This window comes from Rousettus aegyptiacus, unplaced genomic scaffold (genome assembly GCF_014176215.1).
Source record: "Rousettus aegyptiacus isolate mRouAeg1 unplaced genomic scaffold, mRouAeg1.p scaffold_m13_p_5, whole genome shotgun sequence".
NCBI classification, from domain to species: domain Eukaryota; kingdom Metazoa; phylum Chordata; class Mammalia; order Chiroptera; family Pteropodidae; genus Rousettus; species Rousettus aegyptiacus.
This window is the reverse complement of record NW_023416308.1, coordinates 109,159,324-109,171,759: the sequence shown is the minus strand read 5'-3', so window position 1 is coordinate 109,171,759 and position 12,436 is coordinate 109,159,324. Positions and strand designations below refer to the sequence as shown.

The 12,436-nt window shown below is 36.7% G+C and overlaps 2 protein-coding genes across 7 annotated transcripts in view; both read left to right on the top strand.

Moving 5' to 3' along the window:
• Positions 1 to 9,473, top strand: part of FNBP4 (formin binding protein 4) — a 30,448-nt gene extending 20,975 nt beyond the window's left edge. Inside the window, exons 15-17 of one of the 2 annotated variants that reach the window (XM_016146598.2) lie at positions 62 to 405; positions 6,413 to 6,570; positions 8,418 to 9,473. In XM_016146598.2, coding sequence (XP_016002084.2) covers positions 62 to 405; positions 6,413 to 6,570; positions 8,418 to 8,508 — 593 coding nt within the window. In that variant the 3' untranslated portion in view covers positions 8,509 to 9,473. The remainder of the gene's footprint in view (positions 1 to 61; positions 406 to 6,412; positions 6,571 to 8,417) is intronic. The other variant, XM_036220415.1, reaches the window with a different exon arrangement.
• Positions 9,474 to 9,532: 59 nt separating this feature from the next.
• Positions 9,533 to 12,436, top strand: part of AGBL2 (ATP/GTP binding protein like 2) — a 31,415-nt gene continuing 28,511 nt past the window's right edge. For all 5 annotated transcript variants that reach the window (XM_036220418.1, XM_036220417.1, XM_016146599.2 and 2 more), the window contains exons 1-3: positions 9,533 to 11,283; positions 11,440 to 11,581; positions 11,836 to 11,899. In XM_036220418.1, coding sequence (XP_036076311.1) covers positions 11,498 to 11,581; positions 11,836 to 11,899 — 148 coding nt within the window. In that variant the 5' untranslated portion in view covers positions 9,533 to 11,283; positions 11,440 to 11,497. The remainder of the gene's footprint in view (positions 11,284 to 11,439; positions 11,582 to 11,835; positions 11,900 to 12,436) is intronic.

Below are 12,436 nucleotides of genomic sequence, written 5' to 3'. Positions count from 1 at the left end.
TCTCTTTTCTTTTCCTTATTTATGGCTTTATCATAAAGTTTCATGTTGATTTCTGTGTTAGGTCACCAGACAACAGGAACTGGACAACAGTCTGCAGGGATTGGACACCAGACAATATCTGTTAGTCATTCAGCAACAGGAATGGGTCATCAGGCCAGAGGACTGAGCCTGCAGTCCAATTACCTAGGATTAGCATCAGCTTCTGCAATTATGAGCTATGCCGAATGTTCTGTCCCAATGGCAGTGACTGCGCCTACATTGCAGCCAGTCCAGGCCCGAAGTGCTGTGCCTACCACTGCCATTATAGAACCACCACCTCCTCCTCCCCCTCCCCCTCCTCCTCCACCACCACCAGCTCCCAAAATGCCACCACCTGAGAAGACGAAAAAAGGAAAGAAAGATAAGGTATGTAAATCTCTTTACATTTTTATTTTTAAAAATTCTTATTAAGGCGATATTCATATAAAATTAACCATGTTAAAATATACAATTTAGTGGCATTTAGTACATTTACAATGTGCAGCCACCACCTGTCTAGTTACATACCATCTTCATTATCTCAAGAAAAAACCTTGTACCCATTAGGTAGTCACTCCCCATCACCCCTTTACCCCAGGCTGTGGGAACCACCAATCTACTTTCTGTCTCTCTGGATTTACCTATTCTGCAGTCATGTATATGTGAACTTTTATGTCTGGCTTCCTTTAGTTAGCACATTATTTTCGAGATTCATCCATGTTGTAGCATGTATCAGTATTTCATTTCTTTCTATTGCTGAATAACAATAGTCCATTGTGTGTATATGCCACAGTTTGTTTATCCTTTCATCCATTGGTAGACATATGGATTGTTTTATACCTTTCGGCTATTGGGAGTAGTACCAATATGAACACGCATATGAGTACATGAATATTGAGTACTTGTTTTCATTTTTGGGGGGGTGTATATTTAGAAGTAGAATTGCTGGGTCATATGATAATCCTATGTTTTAACTTTTTGAGGCACTGCCAGAGTTTTTTCATAGTGGCCAAACCATTTTACAGTACCACCAGCAATGTACAGAGGTTCCATGTCTCCAAATGCTCACCAACACATTATTTCCCATTAAAAAAAAACTATTATACCAATCTTAGTGGCTATTACGTGGTATCTTAGCATGGTTTTGATTTCTATTTCTCTAGTGAGTAATTACGTTGCACATCTTTTCATTTTCCTTTTGGCCATTTGTTTATCTTTGTAGAATTATCTATGTACGTCATTTGTTTTTTAATTGGATGGTTTGTCTTTTGTTGTTGAATTGTAAAGACTTACATATATATCATAGGTACATGCCCTTATAAGATATATCATTTGCAAATATTTTATTCCACTCTGTGGGTTGCCTTTTCATTCTGATAGTGTCCTTTGGTACACAAAAGATTTTAATTTCGATAAACTCCAACTGTACTTTTTTTCTCATTTTTGCTTGTGCTTTTTGTGTCATATCTAAGAATTCATTGCCAAATCCAAGGTTATGAAAATTTACCCCTATGTTTTCTTCTAAGAGTTATATAGTTTTAGTACTTAAATTTAGATTGCTCATCCATTTTTAGGTAATTTTTGTTTATGGTGTCAGGTAAGGTCCATTTCATCCTCCTGAATGTGGATGTACTTTTGTCTCGGCACCATTTGTTTAAAAGACCATTATTTCCCCATTGAATGGAAGACTTTATCTAAAATCAGTTCACCATAGATGTATAGGTTTATTTCTGGACTTTCGGTTCTATTCCATTAGTCTGTATGCCAGTACCACAATGTTTTGATTACTATAGCTTTATGATATGTTTTGAAATTGAGAAGTGAGAGTTCTCTAACTTTATACTTTTTCAATATTGGCTATTCAGGCCCTTTAATAATTTTACATGAATTTAAAGGTCCGCTTTTCTAGTTCTGCCTAAAGGGCCAGTGGAATTTTAATAGGAATTGCATTTAATCTTTTGATCGCTTGAGTCCCATTGCTGTCTTAACAGTACTGAGTGAATTTTTCAGTCCATGAACACAAGATTCCTTTGTATTTATTTAGGTTTTCAATTTATTACAGTAGTGTTTGATAGTTTTCAGTGTACAAGTCTTTCACCTTGGTTAAATTAATTCTCAGTTATTTTATTCTTTTGGATGCTATTATAAGTGATATTGTTTCAATTTACTTGAATTTACTCTTAATATCATTATGTTCTTTATCTTTTGTAACTGTTTTTTTAACTTAGTCTGTTTTGTCTTATGTTGTTATGGTTACCCTTGATATATAGTTATTCTTGTTTACTGTTAGCGTGGAATATATTTTTCCATCCCTTCACCTCAAACCTGTGTGTGTTCTTAGATGTAGAATGGATTTCTTACAGGCATCATCAGTTGGATTCTTTTTTTTTTTTTTAATCCATTCTTCCAGCATAAGAATAATTTAATCCATTTACAATAGTAAATTACTATTTTAATATTAGTAATTACTAATAGGTAATGACTTACTATCACTATGTGTGTTTGCATGTCTTACAGCTTTTTTGTCCTTCGTTTCCTCTCTTACTGCCTACCTTTAAGATTTTTCAGTGACATTTTTATTCCATTTTTGTTTCCTTTGTGTGTCTTTTATATTTTCTTTGTGATCATTGTGGGAATTTTATATTACAGGCTAAATTTAAGTCCTTTAGCATTTCTCATAGGACAAATCTAGCAATAATGAACTTCCTCAGCTTTTGTTTATCTCTAAGAAGGGCTTAATTTCTCCCTCATTTTTGAAGGACAGTTTTGCCTGGCATAGAATTCTCAGTTGATAATTTTTTCTTTGTTCACTTTAAATATATCATCTCCCTGCCTTATAGCCTACACGTTTCAGCCAGAAATCTTGCTATGTTATTGAGAATCCCTCATACAAACAAGTCACTTTTCTTATGCTGCTTTTAAGATTCTATCTTTGGATTTTGACTAATTATATATCTAAGTGTAGGGTCTTTTGGAGTTGACCTACATGGAGTTAATTAGCCCACTTGTATATGTATATCCATGTATTTCCTTAAATGTGGAAAGTTTTTGGCCATTATTTGTTCAGATGAGCTCTCTGCCCTTTTCTGTCCTTCTGGGATTCCCATAATGCATATATTGGTCTAATTGATAGTGTCCTATAGGTCATTAAACTCTTCACTTTGTTTTATCTTTTTTGCTCCTCAGACTCAATTTCAAATTACTTACTAATTTTGCTGATCTTTTTTCTGACCTGGAGTCTGTAGAATTGGTTCTTTGGTTCTTTTTTATATAATTATCTAACTCTTTGTTGATGTTTATTTATATATCGTTTTCTTTAACTTTTTTTTTTTTTTTTTTTTTGCCTATGTTTTCTTTTAGCTCCTTGAGCACTTCTAAGAGAGTTCTTTTAAATACTGTCTAGTAAGTCTGAAGCAAGTGTTTCTTTATAGTTCATTTCTGGAGATTTATTTTGTTCCTTTGGGAATGTTTCTCAGTTTTTTTGTATGCTTCGCAATCTTTTCTTGAAAATTGGGCATTTGACAGAACAGCTGCCTCTCCCAATCTTTGCACACTGGCTCTGTATAGAGGAAGACCTTGGTTAATGAGGCAGTGACAGGCCAGAACATTTTATACATTCCACTCTTCCTTCAGTCCCGAGGGAGGGAGCTGAGAATTGGGCAACTTTATTCTAACCCCACTGGGGATGACAGTCCTGCAAGTGTGAGCAAACATACCACAAAATTTCTTAACGTTTGAGTGGCTTTTTCTTGATTGTATTCTTTTGGTTGCTGCAGATCTTTGACTGTTTCCCAGAGTTCCCACAATGCCATTTTAGTTGGTCTATATTTATTCATGTAATGTTTCCATGGAGGAATAAGGGCCTGGAGCTTCCTGTTCAGCCATCTTTTAGACATCATCCTCATGGGCACCCTTGAGGGCCTTAATTGCCCCAAAAAACTTTCTCAACAGTTTTTCTTCTCCATGTTGGTAGTGTGTTGACTGCCTCAGCTGTAACCCCCCAAGGGTTAACAAGGCAAATTCATTTGCTTTATAATGGTTCAAGGAACTTTCTTGAGTATTGAGTTCACACAAAATAGACAAGATATTTCCAGATTGAATCACTGGTCCAGGTTGGTGCCATGATTCCAGAAATTATCTAGAAGTGAAGTAAATATATTAACAGTGACAATTAGGACAGTGTCTTGAATAGACTGTTGTCAAGGTACTCACTGTGGTGAGTAGCATATACAGGTCTCTTGAGCCAACATATTGTTTTATCACATCCATGTCTTTAGTTTATCTACCAGTCCCACTATACTGTTCATTATTTACACAATTAAATGTTAGAACAAGTACTCAGGAATCATTTATTTTATGGCCTTCCTTGGTGTACTGCTTCCAGTCCTTCAAGAGAGGTAGTTAACTACTTCCTCCTCTGTTCATTCAACAAGTAATTTTTTAGCCAGTAATGCTTTTATGGTCTAATAGTTTTAAAAATACAGAATTGTAAGCTATATCATTTTTACATACCTGATATCTGAAAACAAACAATGCCCCTTCTCTTTGTTGTTATAAGGCATTTTTAAAGAATATAAGATATATACTTAATGCCTCTAATGTTCAAGAATATTTGAGACCAATATATATTTGCAGTCTTTTTGCTGAAGTTTTGTATGCAACTTAATTGAAAATAAACTAGAAAAAGAAGTTCTAACCATTTAATCTTTAATCCTTTGACTTCAGTGTTCCCCTATTTTAAAATGTGCTCAAACAGCCAGTGCAACTCTGGATCCATGTTTCGAATGTGATAGACAAAATATAACTTCTAAAGCAAAACTTATTTTATCATAACAGAGATGAATCAACTGTGCCAAGAATACATGAAACCTCATAGAAATCTCAATGAAACAGCAGTGACTCTACCTAAATCTGTAGCTTTTAATCATATTTGCAGATGTTCAGTGAGAGAGTACACCCCAGTGAGCCCTCTATGCACACTTGACCATTATTCATCCATGTTACTTTGTACTCATTTGGTTCCATGCTAGCCCAGAATGGGCCTTGCTTGAAGGTTGTATATGTAGTGAGTCAGGTTGTACCACAGATGAAATGACAGAGTGAAATATGGGAAGATACGTGGAGCTGAAGGTAGATGGTAGATGGGCAGTCATTTCCCTGGAAAGTTAAGAACTGTCAATGATGGTCAAAAAATAGAGTATGGAGCAGGGAGCCATGTAATTCTTTAAAAAGTTAAAAATATTAAGCTTATTTTTTTTTTCTTCAGATCTTTGGAGACTTAATCAAGATATGTGTTTGCCTTGAATACAGGCTGGAAAAACAGCCTGGACCTCATATCCAGTTCTCACACAAGCACAGCTTGCAACCACACCTACCATTTGAGTGCCTGCTCGTTGTGCCTATAGTGTAGCCTGGTCAGATCTTTAAGCATACAGTTTGAACAGGGATACAAATTGGTTTTATCAGTGTCTAATACATACAGTGGCTCTCTAATTTCACATAGGCTTTCAGTTACATGTCAACAAGTGTATTTCCAGTGCACACTATTTGTCAGGAATTCTCCCTAAGAGCTTGGGGTATAGTAATAAATCAAACAAACAAAATCTTGGCTTTTGTAGAGCTTCCCTCATGGCCAGACGAGGGAGAAGTAGGAACAGAGCTGGTGAGATAGATAAACAAGTAAAGCTTCAGTGTTTTAAAATGTAGTAAAAATATTAGTGTAAGAGGACAGAAAGTGGTGTTTGGGAGGTGTCGCTATTTCAGATAGGGTGTTGAGGGAAGGTCACTTTGCTAGGATGCCATTGATGAGAGCCTGAAGATAGTGAAAGGGCAAGCCATCTGGGATGTATAGTTCTATTTTTGCAAGTATCACAAGTATTTTATTTACTATAAGAGTACACCTTTATCATAGACAATTTAGAAAATGAAGGTAAGCCAAAAAAATAAAATAAAATTTAATATACCTCCTGTTAGAACTAATCTCATTGTTCATATTTTGTTATATCTCCTTGTTCTTTTTCGTATTTAATAATTTGGCATGACTTTGTTGCTCTTTCCAGAGAAGCTGATCATTTGTTTCTCAGCTTTATTTTTCACTTGATGTTAACACAGTCTATTTAAAATTTGTGAAAAGGAACACTATTTCTGAGATGAGATAAAGGCTGCAGTTTTGAATTCCATGAAATAAGGCTAAAGGAAATTTTTCTGGCCTGATTTTATGAAATGACCACATTTACAGTCTGGCAAGAACTTAGAATGGTATTTACTTTGTGTTTCTGTTCTTTTGATGTTAAAGTTCACTTATTCCTTAGCGCTAGAGAAAGATCCTGATGTCATGTGGAGGACTCATTTCTTTGTGTATTATACTCCTTCTGACCTTTAAACTTTGTTACAGGCGAAGAAGAGCAAAACCAAAATGCCATCTCTGGTAAAGAAGTGGCAGAGTATCCAGCGTGAGTTAGATGAAGAGGAGAACTCTAGTTCCAGTGAAGAGGACCGGGAATCAACTGCACAGAAGCGAATTGAAGAGTGGAAACAGCAGCAGCTGGTCAGGTAAAAGAAAGGAGACCACAGGTGGGGTGGGTTGTGGTTAATTCATAAAAATACTTATAAAAATTATAGCTTAGCCTTTTTTCAAAATCAGAATTATCAGTATTGTGATACTTTCTCTCACCGGTTGTTCATCTTAGACAAAGGACTATCTTAACACAGCATACCAGAAAAGAAATAGGCATTTCCATTTACCACCTAGAGACATTATACTCTTTTATATGTTTTTTTCATTCCTTTTATATAAATTTTACATAAGTAAAATAAAGAGAAGAAAACATCATTAGAAATTTTAATAAGAATTTAAACATAGCTACCCAAATTTTTATTTTTTATTTTCCTGATTTTGAAGATGTACATACGGAAATGAGCAATATTCTTCTAATGCACTTAATTGTTCAGTTGTCCTGCATTACCTGGAATATACTCATTTCATAAGTAGCAATGCTAGAGTTCAAATCCATCTTTGACAGGTTCTGACTTATCCTCACTTCTGGCTCTTGTACTTGCAACATCCATAAATGAACTACTAGGAAAATAATTGGGAGAGGATTACCATTCTTTGCTTCATAATTCAAAACATTTTTTTTTGCCTTATTTTTCCTTTTTATAAATTAATTATTTTGTTATGGTGAAACATTTTCATTTTTAGATATATAAACACCATGGGAATAATCATTCCAATGAATTTTACTTGTTTCTAAAATATCTATTTCTCTACACCTGATTTCAGTGTTTGTCTACTTATGAATCCTATCAAATAAATTTTATCATACAGCATCATAAAACCTGAAAATGAGATGGTTCAGGTTCTTGTAACAAAATATTGGGCGAAATGGTTTGTTTTGAATGAGAATATTATATTTCCTCTCTGTCCTTAGAAAATGTTTACTCATCAATCTTAAATTTGAGAAAATTCATCTTGAATATAGTTCTCTTAACACCTATAGTCTGAGATTTTACTTTTTTGATCAATTTTATCATAATTAGAAGCTACAGTGCCACTGTCTTTCTCTGCATTTATCTTTTGGTTTGTCTAATATTTGCAAAAGAAAACAAGACTCTGAAGATGTCTCCAGACTTACTTTTTACTTCTTTGAAGGATGATGCACTATTTGGGCACAAAATAAGAAAACTGAGGGGATGGTATTAGTGACATTTATTTTACTTTTGCGTCATCCTTGTAGGTGATTCTATTCATTTTTTAAATTTTAGTCATTTTTAATATTGCTGGGAATTGAATGATGATTAATTCCTACAGTGATGAAATAACAGACTATATTTCAAGATGGTAGGGGGAAAATCACAAAGATTCTATAATGTATCTTAGATTATTTTAGATTTATAAGAGTCTAGTGCATCCATTCTAGTAGATAAACCCGAGTTTTAATCTAATTTTTAAATAATTGAAAAAACCATGAGGTTATCAGTTCTTACAAATACAACCAATCAAAAGAGAATCTCAAAAAAATTAGGTCCAAAGGTCCTTATACTGTATTTGAGGTTAAATATATCTTCCTTAAAGAATCAGAACTTCTAAGGACCAAGAAAAACTTTTACAAAAATATGTTTTATTCCTTCAGTGTGACTTTAATGGTTACTGAAGATACATAAAAATAAATATGCAGTTACATGTACATGAAATTATGAAATGTGAATGTGTCTTTGGTCGACCCATCAGAGGAAATTTAATGAATATGCTAGTACTTGGCTGAGAAACTTGAAGCATTTTCATAAACGTAAATGTGATATATCAGATTTTCGGTTTCAATTAGAGATTTTTACTTGCTGGGAAATGAAGAGTTTCAGTCTTTTTCTTTCCAGTGAAGTAATGTGTGTTGTTTTCACAGTGGCATGGCAGAGAGAAATGCTAATTTTGAAGCCCTTCCTGAGGATTGGCGAGCAAGACTGAAGAGAAGGAAAATGGCTCCAAACACATAGTTTTTTTTTTAATTTTTTAATTTTTATTATTGATTTTTTTGTGTGTGTGTGTTCAATTCAGTCTTAACCTGTTTTACTGTTGTCAATAAACTATAACTGTTATGAGGGAGAGTAAATGAATTTCCTGGGCAAGAGCATACACATACAAAGTTTTCACATTTGTGAAATGTAATTTTTCTGTTTTGCTGAGGTGAGGTGACTGAATGCTTTCACTTGGCTGCCTTTATTCTCACACTGGCAAACTCAGCATGCTAGGTACACTAACCTCATCAGTCTCGAACATGTGATGTGGCTCATGAGTATGACACCTCTCTAGAGGACTCACTGACCAAAAGTGAAGGATTTTCCTGCATAATGGAGGCTCATTTAGTTCCTAGTGTGCCTCTCCCTCGTAACTTCTTCAGAACAAGTGCAATTAAGAAGGCAGCTCTGTATTCTACCTTGCTTACCTGGGATTATCAGAATCTCTTTCTGACCTCTTCCTCTAGTCTGCCACCCCTGAAGTGCAGAGGTATATCAGGTTGTTTACCTTGTGCTGACAGATGGCCACACAATAGAGTTCTTTCTCACATTCTAGAACTGATAGCTCAGTCATTTCATATATTAGGTGAAATATTCAAATTTCAGAACAGGCAGCAGCAGCAGCAGATGTTCATGTCTTTGATTTTGAGAATTTCCCCCTCACATCTGTGGCAGTAAATGTAACAAGAGCCACTGTATGTATTGATGTGTCTCCATTGTTCTTTCTGAGATTCACTTACCTTTTATGTGTGAACGTATTGTCCATAAAATTCCAGTATTTAAAAAGCAGTTTACTGTTCTGTACTTTCTATTGTATCACAATCAGGTAAAAGTCACTTTAAACTGAAGAAAAGGCAAATTGTGTTTTAAAGCTGTTTGTATTTCTCCAGTTTCTGACCTTGTAAATTTGTATATATGCATTAATAAAGCTTTTTTTATACTTCTGAATGACTCCTTTTATATCCTTTTGCTCTTTTAAACCTTTTACTCCATAATTATATAACTAAGACATTTTAAGTCAATTCTTAATCGTTTTTCTCTAATCAAATATAAGGTGTGCCCAAACATTCAAGAACAGTCCTCAAGAAAAAGGAGCAGCAGAATCTTGAGTCAGTCGTGGGGTGGAGGGCCTGTAGGAGGGCAGAGTTAGAAAAATGCTTCTAGAACCAGAAAATGCAGGGCGTGGTTCCATAGTGTAGTGGTTAGCATGTCTGCTGTACATGCAGAAGGTCCTGGGTTCATGTCCCAGTTGGAGCCACAATCAGGGTGGCCATGCCACCCTGAGCAAGCTCAAGGTCTGATCTCAGAAGCTAAGCAGAGTCTGGCCTGGTTAGGACATGGATGGGAGACCACCTAGGAAGACCAGGTGCTGTAGGCATTTACAAAACATATATTAGAACCAGAAAATGCTGCATGACAAACTTTGAAGTTTATATTCTATAATATTAGCTAATGTTTGACCTATGAAATTCCTGTCAATGTGGTTAACATTTTGAATAAATAAAGCTTTGTTTCCCTCTGATTATAAAAGTAATACATCATTATGGTTAATCATATAAATTTAACCAAAGAACAATTAAGAGTGAATTTTATTCCAGTATTCTTAAATGCATGTAATTTAAAACTTCTATCTAATGTCATGTCTTCTAGTGTGTTGGATTTTACCCCATTATGCAAATATCGGAGTGACCATTTGGCATATAAATTGTTTCTCTTGTAATCGCATAGAGCAGATTTCTGGAAATAGAGCTGCTAAAGCTTGTGCTGTCACAGTATTCCAGACTTGTAGAAATGTCTACAGAGCACCAGTGCCTTCTGTCACTATCCTACCAGAATGAAGCATTTTTAAAAATCTGGCAATTTGGTAGACAAAATGTGCAGTTTTAATATGTTAACTCAATGTTTTTTTTTCAATGTAGAAAGTAATTTTTCAAATTCTAGCTCTGAGGTGGAGAGAACATAAGGTGAAAGGAGAGCAGCACCCTTTGAGCAATACGTAACGGTTACCGACAGCTAAGGGACAGCCAAGAAGTTTAGAATAGGCTGAAGACTGCTGGCTTTGTATTCATCAACCCAATAGCGAGTCCCCAGAAGCGGGTCTGCAGTACTGCAGGAAAGGAAGATTGAGTCTGAATCAGCTGTAGCTGCAACAATGCTAGTCTACCTTTCCCAGGTTCCCCACTTTCCTGGAGGCAGAGCCTCGCTCCCCGGAAGCTCGGGACCGCCCCGCCTTCCCGCTTCCGTTTCACAGTTGCTAGGCTACCAGGGCCCTAGCAGAAAGCGGCGGGGCAGCGTGTCCTCCGTGTCCTCTGCACGGTAGTCTTCTGGGCTTCGTACCTCCCCAGAGGTGGCCTCCCACCTCACCCAGGACTTGCTGCAGGCTCCGCACCCACACCTATTCCCCAGGACGGACCGAAGCGCGGAGGCAATCGCACCCTTCCCTCTGCCTGTCTAGGAAACCTACGCCACACCCCTCACCCTTTGGGAACCCCTTCACCACCTTCCCCCAGACCGGGAAGTCCTGAACCCCTGAATTTCGTTTTTAGAGCCCACTCTCTGGGTACCTTATATTTCGTTTTCTTCTAGCCCGAAACAACTCTCCATATCCCCGTTTTTTCACTTTTCTGCGGCGTCCTGGTGTTGGCCATCTTTCTCATCTTTCTCCTCTGGGAGAGGGAAACATGGGGCCTGCTATGGTTCTGGCGCCTCGGGAGGAGAAGGCTGGACGGCATGCTGCCCTTCCTAATTCCTCAGGTGCGCCTCCGGGCCTCAGAGTGGGAACCACCAGCCAGGCCTTTCTGAGGAGAGGCTGAGTTGTCAGGGTTTCCTAAAATCGCTTGTGCTGCGGGAGTGCGGGATGGGAGTGGAGAATACGGACGGTTTTTTCAGAAGGCTTGTTCTGTTTTTTAGCTTCTCCTATGTAATCAGCTGCCCTCTTGGAAATCGCGCAGTCAGGCGTTGTGGCTGGATGCCCGATGTCACTGACTGGTCTTCAGTATACCAATACAGAAGTAACATGTTCCCAGCACTGGAAACAGAGCTAAAGCAGGAGGTCTGTACACGCCCTTCTCCAGGAACCCCACAGAAATCCAATACTAAATCAGAGATGTGTTCTGGTGACATCTTTTTCTAGCTGAAGATTTTGATCCCCAAGATAGAATAATTTGCATGAATGTCTTTCACTTGATTTGGTTACAGAATTCCTCAGGTATACTGTCCTCTGCAACCCTGCTTGGGTACCCTTTGTTAAGAGTTCAGTATTCTTTAAAGGGACTTTCCTGATTGAGATGGCCTTTCCTTTCACAGACTCTTCCTGATCCCTATGAAGACTTTATGTACCGTCACCTCCAGTACTATGGCTACTTTAAAGGTAATATCTCATTCTTATCTAGCATCACCCTTCCTGGGTTCATGAAGTAAATCGTTTGATTAACTGGGAGAGTTATACTTGAATAAACTAATGGTGAACTTTCCAGCACTGTTAATGAAAAGTACTTCCTTTCCCCATTGATCTGCTATGTGATCTCTGTTGAGGGTACATGTATACAAAGGTCTGCTTGTCTATCCTTGCAGTAATACTACCTGTTGTTAATACATTATATGACATTAAAATGGTCTTGATATCTGAAAAGACATGTCCTTCAATCTTACTGTTCTTCAGAAGTGTCTTGACTACTCTTGCCTTCTTATATAATTTTAGAATTGTCATGTGATGTTAAAATATTATTGAGATCGCATTAAATATATTAGAATCTAATTTCACAAGAACTGAGAATTTGCCAATACTGGGTTCTCCAATCTATGTACATAATCCAATTCTCCATTTTATTTAGGTCTTCCTTACTATCTCCCAATAAAGATTTAATTTTTTTCATAGAACTTCATTTCTTTATGCTATTATAAATGG